Raw genomic sequence first — 18,870 nt, forward strand, 5'->3', positions numbered from 1 at the left:
AGATTATGCTCACAAAAGCATTTCATGCACCATCTCAGCTCTGAGGCACACAGGCTCTGACAATACAGTCTACCTTAATTGGCCCAAAGTCAGCAACATCATATGTCATGGTGCTCACAGATAGAAACTGCTGTGGCAAAACTGGCCGTAGCATCCTGCTGTTTTTGCAGTTAGACCAATATATACTAGAAAATGCTGAGGAAGATAAGTGTAAAGAAAATCGTATAATTCTGGAACGCTAGATAGCCTGCTAATTAATTAAAAGGCTTAACATTTCCATAATGTTTTAGAATGTAAACGGACTTTCATATATTCAATCTCATTTAATTCTTATACAATCCTAGAAAATACATAAAATAGTTACCTGTTTTACTGATATGGAAATTTTGGAATCAGAATGGTACGAACACCAAGTGGCCAGGATTAAATTCACAGGTCTTCAAACCCCATGCTGTCTTCACTGTCCTTTACATATGAACTGTACCTCTTTGGCTCTTGACCCAAATGATTCTTTCTTTCTCAACAGGTGGTTGTGAAAATCAGGCTCTGAACAGTTTATGGGAAGAAAATTCTCTGAAGGCATTCCCCAGTTACCAGCAAGGTTGCTTGAGATCTGCTGTCCCCTCAGAGCTGGGGATCTTTCCAGGCCCAGGTCTCGTGTTGTCACAGTTTTCTCAAATCAAAAATGAAGGCACAATAGAGCCCCACCCCAAATACTATAATAAACAACAAGCCAGGTACCAAAGAACACGTGTGATGCTGAGAACTTCCTACCATCACTGCTGCTTCTATCTCTCCAGCTGTCTATTACTACTCCAGTTCTGGCAATGTTTTGAACACCCATCCATGATCCTACCACCTTTCACTGTCTCCCACTCTCCCAATACTTTCCCCCAACTTCCCTCCTTACCAGCTTCTTAAGGTCATGGTCACTCATTAGATCACTTCCCTGCAGAAACCTTCAGTTCTCTTGTCCCTTCAGGCTCTGTTGAACTTTCTTAACTAAAGCCCAAGCCCCTACACAAAGATGTACAGAGAAGGTTCATAGCAGCATTATTCCTAATAGCCAAAAAGTGTAAACAATGGAAATGTCCACCAGTTAGTGAAGGATTAAACAATGGAACAGTATTCAGCAATAAAAACAGACAACTACTGATAAATGCTATAACATGAATGAACCTCAAAAACAGGCTGAGTGAAAGAAACCAGACACTAAACTCCACATATGATTCCACTTACATGAAATGTCCAGAAAAGGCAATCTACAGAAGCAGAGAATAGATTAGCGGGATCCCTGGAGATGGCAGTGGGAATGAGGTATCTTACTGGAGTGATAACAGTGTTTTAAAATTGAACTGTGGTAATGGTTTTACAACTTGGTAACTTCAGTAATAATCATTTAATTGTATACTTTAAAATGGATGAACTGGATGACATGTAAATTACACTGCAATAAAGTTAAAAAAAAACAAAAACAAAAACAAAACACCCTGGTGAAATTTACCTGTTTTGTGCCTCACAGTGAAGCTGTAACTATACATAAGTGAAGAAGCAAAAAGCAACTACATGGCCCCATTTAAGGCTCCAACGAGTTCTGGATCCTGTCCTCCAATCACACTGTATTTCTGCAGCTTCTGTGTCTCTCGCTCTCCTCAATTATTTCACACCTTCTTTCTCCTCAAATCTCTTACCACCTCATCCCTTAAGCTCCTTTCTCAGCTGATAATCCCACTTCCTACTTCACTGAGAAAGGCAAGGCCCCTGGAAGAAAATGTCCAGATTCCTACCATCACACTCCCAAAAATGCAATACTTCAGTATAAATTTAGCAACATTCATGGATAGGATGACTCAGTATTGTCAAGATGTCAGTTCTTCCCAATTTGATCTATAGATTAAATAAAATCTCAATCAAAATCCCAGCAAGTTATTTTGTGGATGTTGACAAACTGATTCTAAAGTTTATATGGAGAGGCAAAAGACCCAGAATCCACAAAATAATATTAAAGAAGAATAAAGTTGGTGAGGTGCAGTGGCTCATACCTGTAATCCCAATACTTTGGGAGGCCGAGGTGGGAGGATCACTTGAAGTCAGGAGTTCGAGACCAGCCTGGCCAACACTGTGAAACTCCATCTCCACTAAAAAAAAACAACAATAGCCAGGCGTGGTGGCACATGCCTGTAATCCCAACTACTTGGGTGGCTGAGGCAGGAGAATCTTTTGAACCTGGGAGGCAGAGGTTGCAATAAGCCAAGATCGTGGCACTGCACTCCAACCTGGATGACAGAGTAAGACTCCATCTCGGGGGAAAAAAAAAAGAACAAAGTTGGGGGATTGACACTACCCAACTGTGAGACTTACTATAAAGCTACAATAATCAAGACAGTGTGATACTGGAGAAAGAAAAGACAAATAGGTCAGTGGAACAGAATAGAGAGCCCAAAAGTAGATCCACATAAATACAGTCAAATATAAATCTCTGACAAAGGAACAAAGGCAACACAATAAAAAACAGATAGTCTTTTCATCAAATGGTGCTGGAACAACCATGCATCCTCATGCAAAAAAAATTAATTTAGACACAGATCTTACACACTCCACAAAAATTAACTCAAAACAGGCCACAGACCTAAATATAAAAAGTAAAAGTATAGGCTGGGCATGGTGGCTCACACCTGTAATCTCAACACTTTGGGACACCGAGGTGGGTGGATCACTTCCGGTCAGGAGTTCCAGACCAGCCTGGCAAACGTGGTGAAACCTTGTCTCTACTAAAAATACAAAAATGAGCTGGGCATGGTGGTGGGCGCCTGTAATCCCAGCTACTTGGGAGGCTGAGGCAGCAGAATCGCTTGAACCTGGGAGGTGGAGGTTGCAGTGAGTCGAGAGTGTGCCACTGCACTCCAGCCTGGGCGACAGAGCAAGATTCCGTCTCAAAAAAGAAAAAGAAAAAGAAAAAAAAACCCAACAAAGCTGAAAGTATAAAACTCCTAGAAGATAATATAGGAGAAAATCTAAATGAACTTGGGTTTGGCAATGACTTTTTAGATACAACACCAAAGGCATGATTTATGAAAAAAGAATTGAGAAGATGGACTTCATTAAAATAAAATATTTCTGCTCTGTGAAAGACACTGTCAACAGTGAGAAGACAAGCCACAGACTGGGAGAAAATACTTGCAAAAGACATATCAAATAAAGGACTGTTATCCAAAATACACAGGGAACTCTTAAAACTCAACAATAAGACTGGGTGTGGTGGCTTATGCCTGTAATCCGAGCGCTTTGGGGCGCTGAGGTGAGAGAACTACTTGAGCCCAGGAGTTAGAGGTTACAGTGAGCTATGACTACACCATTGTACTCCGGCCTGGGTGACAGAGCGAGACCCTGTCTCAAAAACAAACAAAAAACCCAACACTAAAAAAACGAACAACCCAATTAAAAAATGCCCAAAGACTTAACAAACACCTCACTGAAAAAGATACTCAGATGGCAAATAAGCACATGAAAAGATGCTCTGCATCATATTAGAGAAATGTAAATTAAAACAACAATGAAATACACTATACACCCATTAGAATGGCCAAAATTCAAAACACTGATAATCCCAAATGGCTGCAAGGATGTGGAGCAACAGGAACGCATTCATTCATTGCTGGTAGGAATGTAAAATGATACAGCCACTTTGGAAGACAATCTGGCAGCTTCTTGCAAAACTAAACAGACTCTTACCATACAATCCAGCAATCATTCGCCTTGGTATTACCCGAAGGAGTTGAAAATGTATGTCCACACAAACACCTGCACAGGGATGTTTATAGCAGCTTTATTCATAATTGCTGTTACGGGCTGTTTGTGTCCCCTCGAAATTCATATGTTGAAGTCTAATCACCAATGTGATGGTATTTGGAGGTGGGCCTTTGGGAGGGAATTAGGTCATAAGAGTGGAGCGCTCAAGAATGGGATTAAGGTCCTTATAAGACGAGGCTAGAGAGCTAGCTTGTCTTCTTTCAGCCATGTGAGGATACAAGTCAGCTGTCTGCAGCCAGAAAGATGGCCTCTACCAGAACTTTACTATACTGGCACCGTGATCTTGGTCTTCCAGCCTTCAAAACTGTGAGAAGTAAATGTTTGTTGTTTAAGCCACCCAGTTTATGATCATTTGTTATAGCAGTCTGAACTAAGACCACTGTCAAAACTTGGAAGCAACCAAAGATATCCTTCAGTAGGTGAATAAACTGTGGCACATCCAGACAATGGAATATTACTCAGAGTTCAAAAGAAATAAGCTATTAAGCCATGAAAAGACTCAGAAGAAACTTAAATGCAGCTTGCTAAGTGAAAGAACTCAATATGAAAAGCTTGCTGTATGATTCAAGCTATACAACATTCTGGAAAAGGCACAACTATGAAGACAGTAAAAAGATTAGTGGTTGTCCGGGAATGTAGCAGGGGAGAATAGAGCATGGAGGTAGAGCACAGAGTTTTGGAGCAGTGAAACTATTTCACATGAAACAGTAATGGGAGACACATGACATTATGCCATAGAACTGTGTAACACCAAAGAGTGAACCCTGGGCCGGACGCAGTGGCTCACGCCTGTAATCCCAGCACTTTGGGAGGCCAAGGCGGGCAGATCACGACGTCAGGAGATCAATACCATCCTGGCCAACATGGTGAAACCCCGTCTCTACTAAAAATACAAAAAATTAGCCGGGCATGGTGGCGGGCGCCTGTAGTCTCAGCTACTCGGGAGGCTGAGGCAGGAGAATGACGTGAACCTGGGAGGCGGAGCTTGTAGTGAGCCGAGATTGAGCCACTGCACTCCAGCCTGGGTGACAGAGAGAGACTCTGTTTCAAAAAAAAAAAAAAGAGTGAATCCTAATGTAAACTGTGGGCTTTGGATGATAATGATGTGTCTATGTAGGTTCATCCACTGCTTTTTCGTTGTTGTTGTTGTTGCTGTTTTGAGACAAGGTCTCGCTCTGTCGCCCAGGTTGGAGTTGGAGTGCAGTGGTGTGATCTTGGCTCACTGCGACCTCTGCCTCCCAGGTTCAAGCAATTCTCATGTCTCAGCCTCCTGTGTAGCTGAGACTATAGGTGTGCACCACCACACCCAGCTAATTTTTTTTGTATTTTTAATAGAGACAGGGTTTCGTCATGTTGGCCAGGCTGGTCTCGAACTCCTGGCCTCAAGTGATCTACCTACCTTGGCCTCCCAAAGTGCTGGGATTACAGGTGTGAGCCACTGCACCTGGCCATACTAAAAGTTTTTTTTAAAAAGATAAAAAATCTCCAGTTATCACTTTTCCTGACACCCACCACCAGATATGTCCTATTTCCCTGCTTCCCTGTATAGCAAAACTCTTCAAAAGACTTGTCCATATTTGCTATCCCAATTCTTCTACTGTTCTCACTTCAACCTTTCTAATCAATCTCTCCAGTCCCTACACCCCACCTACTTCACCCAAATTGCCTTTACCAGTTGCCAAATCTAATGGACAGTTGTTATTCTTCATTTTACTTGTTTTATCAACAGCTTCTGACACAGGTGACCACTCCTTCCTCCTGAAAACATTTTCTTCCCTTAGCTTCCAGGGTACTCTCCTCTCCTGGGTTTCCTACTACTTTACTGATGATCGCCCTCAGTCACCTTTGCTGGTTCCTCCACTTCTCCCTAATCTCTATATACTGGAGTTTCCCTGGCCTCATCTCGTCCCTAACTTCGTTCTCTCCTTTGGTGATCTCATCCAGTCTCATGTTTTTAAAAAATATCATCTAAATGCCAACAGCTCTAAATGAGTCTGAGTCTCTAGCTCAGACTTCCCCCTTGAACTCTAGACTGTATGTCTAGCTGTCAGTTCAATAATTCTATTTGCCTGGCAACTGACCAGTTAAGTTTGACTGATATCGAACTTAACTAAAGCTTATCTCTCACTGTACCTCTAAAACCTGTTCTACTTGCAGTTTCTCCCATCTCAATTAATAGCAATTTCATTTTTCTAGTTTCTTAGATCAAAATCCCTAGGGATCATCTTTCCCTCCTTTCTTTCACACCTCAAATTCAGTGCATTTCTCTATATCCTCAGCATAACTACCTCTCATTATCTCCACTGCCCTCTCCCTGATCTGAAGAACCCTCATCTCTTGCCTGGCCTATTGCAAGAGTGGCCTAACTGGTCTCCCTGCTTCTATTCTTACTTGCTACCATTTATTCTCAGCACAGAACTGAAAATGATCCTTTTAAAAGTTATATCAAGTCTCTGCTCAAAACCCTACAGTGGCTCCCCATTTAATTGAGAGTATAGGCCTTTCAACAGCCTACAAAGCTCTTTATAACCTGCACTCTCACTCCTACTGCACTCTGACCACACCACCTGCTATTCTTCACTCTTGCTCAGCTCCAGCCTCACTGGCCTCCTGTTTCTTCCTCATGCCACAGCGTTTCACTAGCTGTTCCCTCAGATGTCCACATGGCTAATGCCCTTACATCTTTCAAGTCTTTGTTTGAATATCACCTTTTCATTGAGGGCAATTCTGACCACCCTAGCTCAAAGTGTAACCCCCAGCTCTCATGGAACTCTCAATGCTTCTCTTAACCTAATACACTTTTTCCTTGCATTTATCATCCTCTAATATACTATATAACTTATTTTCTTATACATTATATGTCTTCCCTACCCACCTCCAAACAAGCTTCACTAGAAGAAAGTCTTTGTTTTATCCACTATATGTCCAAATCACCTAGAACACTGCAGGCTCCCAAAAAATATTTGTTAAGGGCCAGGAGTGGTGGCTCACGTCTATAATCCTAGCACTTTGGGGCTCAGGTCACGCCACTTTGCTCCAGACTGGGAGACAGAGCAAGACTCCATCTCAAAAAAAAAAAAAAGAAATTGTTAAGGCTGGGTGCCATGGGTCATCCCAGCACTTTGGGAGACTGAGGTGAGCGGATAGCTTGAGCTTACAAGTTTAAAACCAGCTTGGGCAATATGGCAAAACCCCGTCGCTACAAAAAATACAAAAATTAGCTGGGCATGGTGGCAGGTGCCTTGGGAAGCTGAGGTGGGAGGATTGCTTGAGCCCAGGAGGTAGAGGTTACAGTGAGCTGAGATTGTGCCACTGCACTCCAGCGTGGTGACAGAGTGAGACTGTCTCAAAAAAAATGTTTGTTGTTGTTGTTAAGAAGAAGCACTATTTCCCATTACGTAGAAATGGCACTCCTAGAAATTATGTATCAGATACTTGAGGGAATGACTTCAGGCTACAAAAAGACTTACAGGATGAGAGTGTGGCTCAAGAGCCTATATTCGAGAATCACTCAAGAACTCAGGTGCCTCTTGACTGCCCTCCTCTCCCCAACCATCCCATCCTTGCCAGTTGTAATTATCTATAAAGTCACTGAAGAGACTCAGTCTAAAAGCACAATGACCTGCCTGGGCTACTGCAGCTCACCAAACTTAGTTTTGGCCTCATTTCTATGACCAAGCTAGTGACCTGGTATCCAGGTCAGCATCTCGGCCTTCCTGCTAGTCCAGCTTTAATTGAATTCACTCAGAACTGGATTCTTACTTACTCGTGAAGAACCAGCCTTATACCTCCATTTCAGTAATTAGGGACCCTTGCCTTTCTCTCTATATTTCATTTCCTGTCTTGGTATCCTGATCAATATTTTGGTTCCTCAGACTTACACCTAGTACCTGTGCTTACTTCACCTTTCTGGAGTCCTGTCCTGGGCCCAGTCCCAGTTTCTGAGCCCCAGACCTGACTCTCAGGACCAGGTCCTCTGTCTTTTGCTTCCTTCCAGACCTCCTGGCTCCTGGGCTCTGCTCACCAGGCCTCCCTGTATCTCCCTAACTCCAACTGTCTATTTACCTGGACCTCTGCCCTCAGACACCTTGACCCCTCCAACTCCCCTTCCCCATTACTCCCTTACCTGAATGCTTGATCCTCTCTTATCATTAATTCTGAGACCTTTCTGAAGAGCGAGCCAAGCCCTGGTCCATTTGGTCTCTCTATTTAAGACTGAATAAGGTGTATCTCAGCCCTGGCTGAGCCTTGAGCCTGAAAATAATGAACATGAACTTCTAGTTCCTCAAAGGGCATAGTCAATCTTCCTAACAGTGTCAAAATGCTCTCAGCTGAAGCTGGTTGCCAAAAATAATCAGTGTCAAACACTTGTGCTTTCTTCAGCAGACCTATGTGCTTTACTTGGATCCTTTCACTTGGGTGAAACCAGAATATACTTTGCATTCTGCTGCCTCAAAAAAGAAATCCTTTAGATTTCTCAGGAAACTGGGCCCAAATAAAAAGAAAACAATGGGCCGGGTACGGTGGCTCACGCTTGTAATCCCAGCACTTTGGGAGACCAAGGCGGGTGGATCACCTGAGGTCAGGAGTTGGAGAAGAGCCTGGCCAATATAGCAAAACCCTGTCTCTACCAAAAATACAAAAATTAGCCAGGCGTGGTAGTGTGTGCCTGTAATCCCAGCTACTTGGGAGGCTGAGGCAGGAGAATCACTTGAATCCGGGAGGCAGAGGTTGTAGGGAATTGAGATCACACCAGCCTGGGCAACAGAGTGAGACTCCATCAAACACACACACACACACACACACGATGGCTACTAGAGTCAGCCCAGGACTGGAAATTATAAAATCCTAGAATCCAATTTTTACCCTTACTAGTCCTGGAATATCCCATAGGATTAAAGCCACATACCTAGAAGCATCAAGGAATGGTCTATAGGCCAAGCTGATCCATTCTTCTTTATTGGATGAATATTTTGGCTCCCGAGGTGTTTCTCTCATGGTGTCCAAATCCACTAAATAATGGCATTTACTGATATCGATCTGAAATGGAGAAAGGCCAACTCTTCATTAGTAATTTCGAAGGTTCCTTCTGGGTAGAGAACAGCAATTGCAATCCTAAAAATTCACAGAGCTTTGGAGGAACAAACATCCAAGTCTTCAGACAATGTTGCCTGTGCTCTCTCCACTCAGATAAGAGTATTCAGGCTCTTGTGGGGGACAGGCACACTCATTCAGACATATGTAGGCTTTGGCTGGTCTGATTCCAGGTTGAGTTCTTAAGTCCTTCTAGTCCCATAGACACTTCCAAAGCCACCACGAGCCCACGGTCTACTTCTGGAAAACCTATCGTCTTCTGCTCACTAATGCTCCCTTCCAGTCCATCACCTCTTATACCACAGACTCAAAGGGCATGACTAAACACAGATGCTAATGTGTGAGAAGGCCCGCCTCTCCTGACAGCCATGGGAGGTTACACTACACCTCACAGGGGTACAGAAATATCATGCATATCATCTCCTTCAAATATTCAACAGAATTGACAGAGACATGGGAACAGCCCCTGCAGCAAAAGTTTAGTAAAAGTGAGATATCAGAACTCTGCTTCTGTTAATACTATGTATTATATTAATATCGTGTATTAACAAAAGCAGAGTCAGCCAGTTGCTGATAACATGGATCTATCAGAATATTGTAAATGCTCAAAGGAGAATATTAAAATATTTCATTTAAAACAATGCTGAGCCAGGTGCGGTGACTCTCGCCTGTAGTCCCAGCCCCTTGGGAGGCCGAGGTGTGCAGACCTCTTGAACCCAGGAGTTCAAGACCAGCCTGGGCAACATGGTGAAACCCCATCTCTATAAAAAAAATATAAAAATTAGCTAGGTGTGGTGGCACACACCTTTAGTTCCAGCTACTCACGAGGCTGAGGTGGGAGGATCACTTGAGCCTCGGAGGTCAAGGCTGAAGTTAGCCAAGATCATGCCACTGCATTCCAGCCTGGGCAAAAGAGAGACCTGCTTCAAAAAAATATTTTTAAAACAATTAAAACCAAAAAAGAGTCCTCTTAGGTAGTTAGACGTCAGCTAAGATAAAGACTATTTGAAACATGTACAGATATGCAGTAAATATCACACTTGACGTTGAAGGACTAAAAGCTTTTCCTTTGGGATCCAGAATAAGTCAAGGCTGCTTGCTATCACTACTCTGTTCAACACTGTACTAGAGAATCTAGTCAGTAGGGTAAGACTAGAAAAAGAAACACAAGGCAGAATAAATAGAAAGGAAGAAACAAAACTCATTCATCACAATGATATAATTGGTCCAGAAGACTCTACAAATAAATTTTGGAATTATTAAGAGAGTTTAGCAAAATTCAGACTTAAAGGATATCAATCAATGTCATATACTCCATAGCTATAAACAAAATGAAATTTTATAAAAATACAATTTCAAGCATTTGAAAATGTTTACCTTAGAATAAATCTAATAAAACATGAGAGTGCTCTATAAAAAAGTACAGAATCTTATTGGCCAGGCACGGTGGCTCACGCCTGTAATCCCAGCACTTTGGGAGGCCAAGGCGGAGAGATCACCTAAGGTCAGGGGTTCGAGACCCACCTGGCCAACATGGGGAAACCCCATCTCTACCAAAAATACAGAAATTAGCTGGGTTTGGTGGCACATGCCTGTAATCCCAGCTACTTGGGAGGCTGAGGCAGGAGAATTGTTTGAACCTGGGAAGCGGAGGTTGCAGTGAGCCGAGATTGCGCCATTGCACACCAGCCTGCAACAGAGTGAGACTGTCTCAAAAAAAAAAAAAAAAGAAAGGATAGAATTTTATCAACAAACACCCATCAACAGATAGATTCATGTGGTATATCCACATCATTAAAATGTGGTATATCCATACAATAGAATAGTACTCAGCCATAACAAGGAATGAAGTTCTGATACATGTTACGTCACAGATAAACCTTAAAAATATTGCTGTGACTGAAAGAGGCCAGGCACCAAAGTCCACATATATATGATTCCATTTATATGAAATGTTCATAATAGGCAAATCCTCCAAGACAGAAAGCAGAGGTTACTATGAACTGGGGAGTGGCTGCTTAATGGATATTTAATGGGTATTGGTTTTTTGGGGGGGCATGATAAAAATCTTCTAAACTTGGATACTGGTGAGAGTTGTACATTATAAATGTACTAAAAGCCATTGACTTGTATACTTTAAAATGATTAAAATTGTAAATTTTATGTTGTGCACATTTTACAATTAAAATATCATTAAAATTGTAAATTTTATCTCAAATAATTTTTTGTTACACAATAAAGTAGACTTTATTAATGAAGTGATATATATTTTATTCCTAGACAAAAACCTTACTATTATAAAGATGTCAATTCTAAACAAGTGGATTGATAAATTAAATATAATCTCAATCAAAATCCCAACAGACTTTTTTGAAACTCAACAAGCAGATTCTAAAACGTGTATGGAAAGGCAGAAGGACAAGAATAGCCAAGGTACTCTTAGAAAAGAAGAATAGGCTGGGTGTGGTGGCTCACACCTGTAATCCCAGTACCTTGGGAGGCCAAAGTGGGAAGATAGCTTGAGGCCAAGAAATCGAGATCAGCCTAGGCAAGACAGTGAGACTCTGTTTCTACAAAAATTTAAAACTTAGCCGGGCATGGTGGTGTACACCCATAGTCCTAGCTACTCAGGAGATTGAGGCAGGAAAATTGCTTGAGCCCAGGAGGTTGAGACAGCAGTAAACTATGATCATGCCACTGCATTCCAGCCTGGATGACAGAGCAAGACCTCATCTCTAAAAAGAAAAACAACAAGGTGGGGGCTTAGTTACTATAAAGCTATAGAAATTAATACAGTAGGCCATGTGCAGTGGCTCATGCCTGTAATCCCAGCACTTTGGAAGGCCGAGGCAGGTGGATCACCTGAGGTCAGGAGTTTGAGACCAGCCTGGCCAACATGGTGAAACCCCGTCTCTACTAAAAATACAAAAATTAGACAGGCATGGTGGTGGGCACCTATAATCCCAGCTACTCAGGAGGCTGAAGCAGGAGAATTCCTTGAACCCGGGAGGCGGTGGCTGAAGAGAGCCAAGATCGTGCCACTGCACTCCGGCCTGATGACAGAGCAAGACTCTGTCACAAAAAAAAAAAAAAAAAAGAAAAAGAAAAAGAAAAAAAATTAATACAGTTAGATATCAGTGCAGGAATAGATCAACAGACCAATGAAATAGAACAAAGAGCTAGATCAGACGCAGGTACATGCAGACCCTTATTTATGACAGAAGTGACACCACAAAGAAGTGGATGGTCTTTTCACCAACTGGTGCTGGGACAACTGGATATCCCTTATGGGAAAAATGAAAATGAACCTCAACCTCACTCCACATGCAAAAATCAACTTTAGATGGATTATAGGCCTAAAAATGAAAATATAAAGCTCTTAGAAGATAATATAAAAGAATAGCTTCAAGATCTTGAGTAAAAGTAAAAGTTTGTAGATAAAGCATTAATTATAAAAAAGAATGACAGATACATTTGACTATATTAAAGTTGAGAATATCTTTTCATCAAAAGACACATTAAGGCCAGGCGCAGTGGCTCACACCTGTAATCCCAGCACTTTTGGAGGTTGAGGTGGAAGGATCACTTGAGGCCAGGAGTTCGAGACCAGCCTGAGCAAAATAGTGAGACCCCATCTCTACAAAAAATAAAAAAATTAGCTGGGTGTGGTGGTGCACACCTGTGGTCCTATTTGGGAGGCTGGGGCAGGAAGACTGCTTGAGTCCAGGAAGTAGAGGTTGCAGTGAGTCAAAAAACATTAAGAATTAAAAAAACACAGAATGAGAGAAGATATATGTAATACATTTAACCATTAAGGATTCATATCTAGAATATATAGAACTCCTACTAATCAACAAACCACCGAAAAGAAAAACGGGGAAGTGACTTAGGTACTTCATAAGAAGAAACTGAAATGGCCAAAACAAGTGAAAATGTGTTCAACCTCATTAGTAACCAGCAAATGCAAATGAAAACCACAATAAAAAATCACAGTATCGAGTGTTGGCCAGAATGTGAAGCAACAATTATAAATTACTGGCAGGAAATAAAGTTGGTAAGAGATCTTTAGAAAACTATTTGGCAAAATCTACTAAAATTGAACATATGTATTTTCTATGATCTAACAATTCTACCCCTAGTTATTAGATTGAACCACATGAAATTATTATTTGATGTTTGAGCCACAAAAATGGTAATTTCATATGGTTCAACCTAATGTATATCCAACAGAAATGCCTGCACCGAAAGAAAAGAATGTCCAAAGTGGTGTTATTTGTAGTAACCCAGATTGGAAACAAAAACACCATCAACAATAAAATAATAAGTAAATTGTGCTAGTCATACAATGAAATATTAGTAAGAGAGAATAAATTATAGCTATAGCAATAACGTGTGATTATTATAAACAAAATGTTGACTGAAAGGATCAAGACACAAAAGGATAAATGCAGTGTGATTCAGGCAAAATGAACCTAAATCATTTAGGGACACATGTAAAAGTCATAAATCTAAAGAGAAAAGCAAGAAAATCATTACCACAGGAGTCAGGAGACTCCCTCAGAACAGGGGTGTGGGTAGGTGATCAAAAAGAATTCTGGGGGAGCTCCTGGGTGCTGGCAATGTTCTATTATTTGACCTGGGTTACACAGACACGTGCTCTATTATTATTACTACTAATTTACTGTACAAATACTTTATACACATTTAGGCTTATAGATTATACATGACTAGAAGGTTTTTTAAAAGTGCAGACAAGAACAAGTTGGTCATCTCTGGCTTACAGTAAACTCTGTTCTTCCCCAACCTCCACCTTACAGGAATGTTCTCATTCTCTCCTAGCATTATTTATATGTAAAAAAGACTTCAGTCTCACATCTGTCTCTACATATGGCCTATTCCTCCAGGGGAGAGAAAGCACACTGAGAATTGACGTCAGACCCAATTCCATTCCACATAACTCTCTAAAAATGATCCTTTGCATAAACACTTCAGGAAGTAGCCTTTTTGGTCTGAACACCCACTCTGTATCTCCCAACGATTATAAGAACATGAAACAAGTTTTTAAAAGCTTTACAAGTGCCGTGCTTCTGTAAGCAAACAGAACCAGCAACAGACAGAGACACTGAGGGTCTTATGCTTAGACTTCTTTTGGTTAGGGAGCCCTCAGTATGACATTTTAATACTTGACCTCAACGTGGTTTTTTCTGGCCAGGCACACTACAGGTCTGGTTATCTAGATTTGGTGTCGGGTACAAGGCCTACCAGGGATGTGGGTGGAAACTAATTAATATGCGACTGTATCAGTCAGATTAGGCTTCACTTACCATATCATCCCTAAGCAAATTCCATTTAAAGTAAAGGTCTTAGAAAGATATCAAGGCCCAATCTGAGCAACATAGTGACAGCCCATCTCTACAAAAAAAATTTTTTTTTTAAATTGGCTCAGCGTGGTGGCTCGCACTTGTAGTCCTAGTCACTTGGGAGACTGAGGCGGGAGGACCGCTTGAATCCAAGAGTTCGAGGCTACGATCAGCTATGATTGTGCCACTGCACTCCAGCCCAGGAAACAGAGCAAGACCCTGTCTCTAAAAAAAAAAAAAAAAGAAAGAAAGACACCGAAGCAAAATCATATTAATCAAGAGGCTAATCCATTAGAAAAACTTTTAACCTCTTTTTCACCATCTCTGGGAAGCAGCTGATGAACAACTCAAACACACAAGGACAAAGGCCTCCAGCAGAAAATGATTAGGTATGATCAAGGGCAAGTTCTTCATTCAAGAACAACTAAGGTTATTAGAAAAGGAGCTCAAAGTCAGCCAGCCCAGATTCAGGCCTGGGTTCTACCACAAACTGGCTGAGTGACTCACAATCTTTTTAGTTCTTATACCTCATTTTCTTCTTCTGATAATAAAGATAATACCACTTACCTCAAAGAGTTATAATGAGGATTAAATAAGATGATTCATTTAAATAAAACTGGTAAACTGGAAAGGACTATAAAAATAGCTGTAATATCGGAAGGAACCCTTGACCAGTTCTATGAAATGTGAGTATTCAGCTGGTAGAAACAATCCCTGGAACAGTAGAGCTCATTAAAATAAATGATCCTTGTTTCAACCTAAGTTAGTGTCTATTATCAATTTAAGTTAAACCCAACATACAGGACAGAAGGATTACAATGTTAACCACTCACAGTCCCCAACTAGCAATGAATTAGCAGTATCCACCAAATGATATCAAAATAAATCTTCTTGGTTTTAGGTTACATTTTCTTGCCTCTTCACAATTCAGTAGTTTTGATTCGTTGTTGGGCACTATGATTTTACACTTTTGAGTATTGAATTTGTTGAATTTGTTTGAAGGGTGATACAATTTGCCCTGACAGGCAATAAAACTGTTTGCAGATCAAAAAGCAAAAAAGGAATCTTCTAGGCATCCTCAAAGCATTTATTAAATATCTATTTGGTGAATCCTAAACTAGAGTATATAAAATTGCATGTAAGTCATAACATGTCCTTGTTCTTTTCTTCTGCTCACTGCAGCCTCAACCTCCTGGGTTCAAGTGATCCTCCCAAGTAGTTGGCACTACAGGCATACGCCACCATGCCTAGTTAATTTTTTTATTTTTATTTTTTGTAGAGACGGGGTCTTGCTATGCTACCTAGGCTGATCTTGAACTTCTGGCCTCAAGCAGTCTTCCTACCTCAGCTTCCCAAAGTGCTAGGATAAGAGGTATGAGCCACCATGCCCAGCTGACCAATCTTTCTTTCTTTCTTTTGGAGACAGAGTCTCACTCTGTCACCCAAGCTGGAGTGCAATGATGTGATTACAAATCACTGCAGCCTCAACCTCTTGAGCTCAAGTGATCTTCCCAGCTCAGCCTCCGAAGTGGTTGGGACCACAGGCATGTGCCACCATGCCTGGCTAATTTTTACATTTTTTTAAAATAGAGACAAGGTCTCACTAACTTTCCCAGGCTGGTCTTGAATTCCTGGGCTCCAGTGATTCCTCCCGCCTTGGCCTCCAAAAGTTCTGGGTTATAGGCATGAGCCACCACACCCAGCCCCAGCCATTCTTAAAGTTATAATTTAGGTAAGGAAATGACATTAGCATATATGAAATACAGAAAGTGTTATTAAAAATTCAGAGTTCAGAGAGGATGAGATCACTGGAGGCTACAGTAGTTGAAAAGACTTCCTAGAGCTGGTAATAAAAGTTAAAGAGAAAACAGAGGGAAAAACGCAGAAAGGAGCATGGTTGACAGGGGGAAGAAGAAGAATATCTACCTGTCCCAAAAGGTGTCTGTTGAGAAACAAAACAAGACCGAGACAGTCTAAGGACTGATAATGGAGGATCCAAAGGAAGAGAATCTGGATTTTGTGCATCAGGAATCTATTCTAGGTTTTTCAGCCAAGAAGTAAGATGATAAAAACAGGGTCTTAGAAAGAGAGGTCTATACTGGTTATGCTGCAGAAGATGAGGCAAGAAAGTGTTGGAGGAAAAAGCTGAAGTAAGTACTCTAGTTACTACTGTAATATCCAGTTGTGAAGTGATATTGCCTTCTGATATTTCTTTCTTAGGGACTCAGTCACCCAAGTTGCAGTGTAGTAGTGCAAATCACAACTCACTGCAGTCTCAACCTCCCCAGGCTCAAGTGATCCTACTACCTCAGCCTCCTAGGTAGCTGGGACAACAGGTGTACAACACCACGCCTGGCTAATTTTTTTGTATTTTGTAGAGCCGGGGTTTCACCATGTTGCCCAGGCTGGTCTCGAACTCCTGGGCTTAAGTGATCTACCTGCTTCTACATCACCTTCTGATATTTCTATGGCAGTGGGAATGAAGAAGAAAGGACAAATCTCACTTCTATTTCTCTCTTTTTTTTTTGAGACAGATTTTGCTCTGTTGCCCAGGCTGAAGTGCAGTGGCGCGGTCTCAGCTCACTGCAACCTCCACCTCGCAGGTTCAAGCGATTCTCCCCTGCCCCAGCCTCCTGAGTAGCTGGGATTACAGGCGCCCGCCACCACGGCTGGCTAATTTTTATATTTTTAGTAGAGATGGGATTTCACCATGTTGGCCAGGCTGGTCTCAAACTCCTGACCTCAAGTGATCTGCCCACTTTGGCCTCCCACAGTGCTGGGATTTCAGACGTGAGCCACCACACCTGGCCCTCACTTCTGTTTCAAATGAAATCAGTGACAAGTGAACTAAGGCTGCAGTGAAGAATAGGTTTGGGTGACATTGAGGAAAGATGATAACTTGTGTCTTACACCTAATGAGGTGGAAAGAAGCATGGTGTATTCAAGTACAGTCATGCATCACTTAATGAGGGAGACAGGTTTTGAGAAATGCGTCTTAGATGATTTCATCATTATGTGAACATCATAGAGTGTATTTACACAGACCTAGACAGTATAGCCTATGACACACCCAGGCTGTATGGTATAGCCATAATAATCTTGTGGGACCACCATCAAATACGCAGTCTGCCCTAGATCAAAGCGTCACTGAGCAGCACACAACTGTAATTGAAAGAAGACCAATATGAGTGAAATACTGAGTTAGAGAACTGTTTTCTGTTCCTACTCCTGGAACACTCCCTGTTGTCCCCTCATAAATTCCTACTCATCCTTCAGATTTCAGCTAAAAATGATTTCCTTAAGAAAGACTTCACTGACCTCTTAAACTAGGGCAGGTCCTAAATTACATGCTCTCATAGCAACCAATACTTCTCAAAACATTTTACAATTATATTCTATTAATTAATTGGGAAATTCATTGTAAGCTCCATAAAATCTGGGGTTGTGTCTATCTCATTCACTCTTCTATGCCAAAAACCTAGCACAGTACAAAACATACGGTAGGTCCTAAGTAAATGTCTATTTAACAAATATGTGCAAGAATGCATGAAAAAAAGGTAGAGGAAGTGAAGGAGGGAAGAAAAGGTGAAAGAGTAGAAGAGAGACAAGAAACAAACAGATAAGGCCAAAGACCACAGATAAAGCTGAGAAGACACATGTAGTACTTGGCAGAAGGAAGAAGTGGAAGAAGCCAAGGATGAAAGGAACCAGAAGACAGGACATAGAAGAATCAAGGAAGTACACAGTTTTGAAAATCTGGGTGGAGAGTAGATTTCAAATGCTACAGAAAGGCTATGAGGAGCTGAAGACTGAGAAAAGGCAACAGGAGGAATGGGTTCAATGGTTGTATCAAATAATTTTATCGCAGTTTAGAATGCCATGTGGGGACAAGGAAAGAACTAATAGTCCAACCTCCTATTCTCAGTGACCTTCTCTGCTGTCTATCCAGCTGCCTGAGCCAAAGCCCCACAAGTCCTAAGACAGGAAGGATGTGAAGTTGCATTCAATCATCTATCAGCTGGAAATGACAATGACGCAAGTAGCTGTAAAAATAGAGATCTCTGGCAAGGGCCAACATGAGGTTCAGGGAACATCACAGAGAAACCATCTCCACACAGAAGACAGATCTTATTTCTCAAATGTCACTGAAAATCCTCTGGTAAACAACTGTCATCATGACTCCTCTAAGAGTCCAAGGGGATAATGTGAAAGATCAATCTAAATCAGCTGCCCTGTAAACTCCTAGGCAAGTGGGAGGATTAAAGCTGAGAAAACTGTTTAGACAGTTTGCCCACAGCTAAGTAAAATTTGGTCATAACTGAGGCTATCCAACAGCCACAATGGCTGACATATGTTATTAATTTAATACTTAGCTTTTAAGCAGCATTCAAAATGTCTTCCTTCCAAACACATAATAAATTCTGATTCATCACATCTCCTCAAATCCCTCTGTGAGCAACTGCAGCAAGGCCCAAGCTTTCTTATAGGTGAACCTTATAAGCTCTGTGAAGGCAAGAACTGAATCTGTCTTTATCAGTACAATAAACCTGGTGCCTGGTACAGTACCTGGCATACCTCAGGCAGTCAAAAAGTATTTATGGAAGGA

The 18,870-nt window shown here is 41.4% G+C and overlaps 1 protein-coding gene across 4 annotated transcripts in view; it reads right to left on the bottom strand.

The window, feature by feature from the left end:
- The window catches only part of ALG9 (ALG9 alpha-1,2-mannosyltransferase), a 95,972-nt gene that overhangs the window by 21,738 nt on the left and 55,364 nt on the right, over positions 1–18,870 (bottom strand). For 3 of the 4 annotated variants that reach the window (XR_013404292.1, XM_015115678.3, XM_028833963.2), the window contains exon 14: positions 8,720–8,850. Coding sequence is in view for 3 of the 4 variants with exons in the window: in XM_015115678.3 (XP_014971164.1) it covers positions 8,720–8,850 (131 nt within the window). In the remaining variant the exon portion in view is untranslated. Of the gene's footprint in view, positions 1–3,806; positions 4,115–8,719; positions 8,851–18,870 lie in introns of those variants that run through there. The other variant, XM_028833961.2, reaches the window with a different exon arrangement.

Source organism: Macaca mulatta, chromosome 14 (assembly GCF_049350105.2).
Source record: "Macaca mulatta isolate MMU2019108-1 chromosome 14, T2T-MMU8v2.0, whole genome shotgun sequence".
NCBI classification, from domain to species: Eukaryota; Metazoa; Chordata; class Mammalia; order Primates; family Cercopithecidae; genus Macaca; species Macaca mulatta.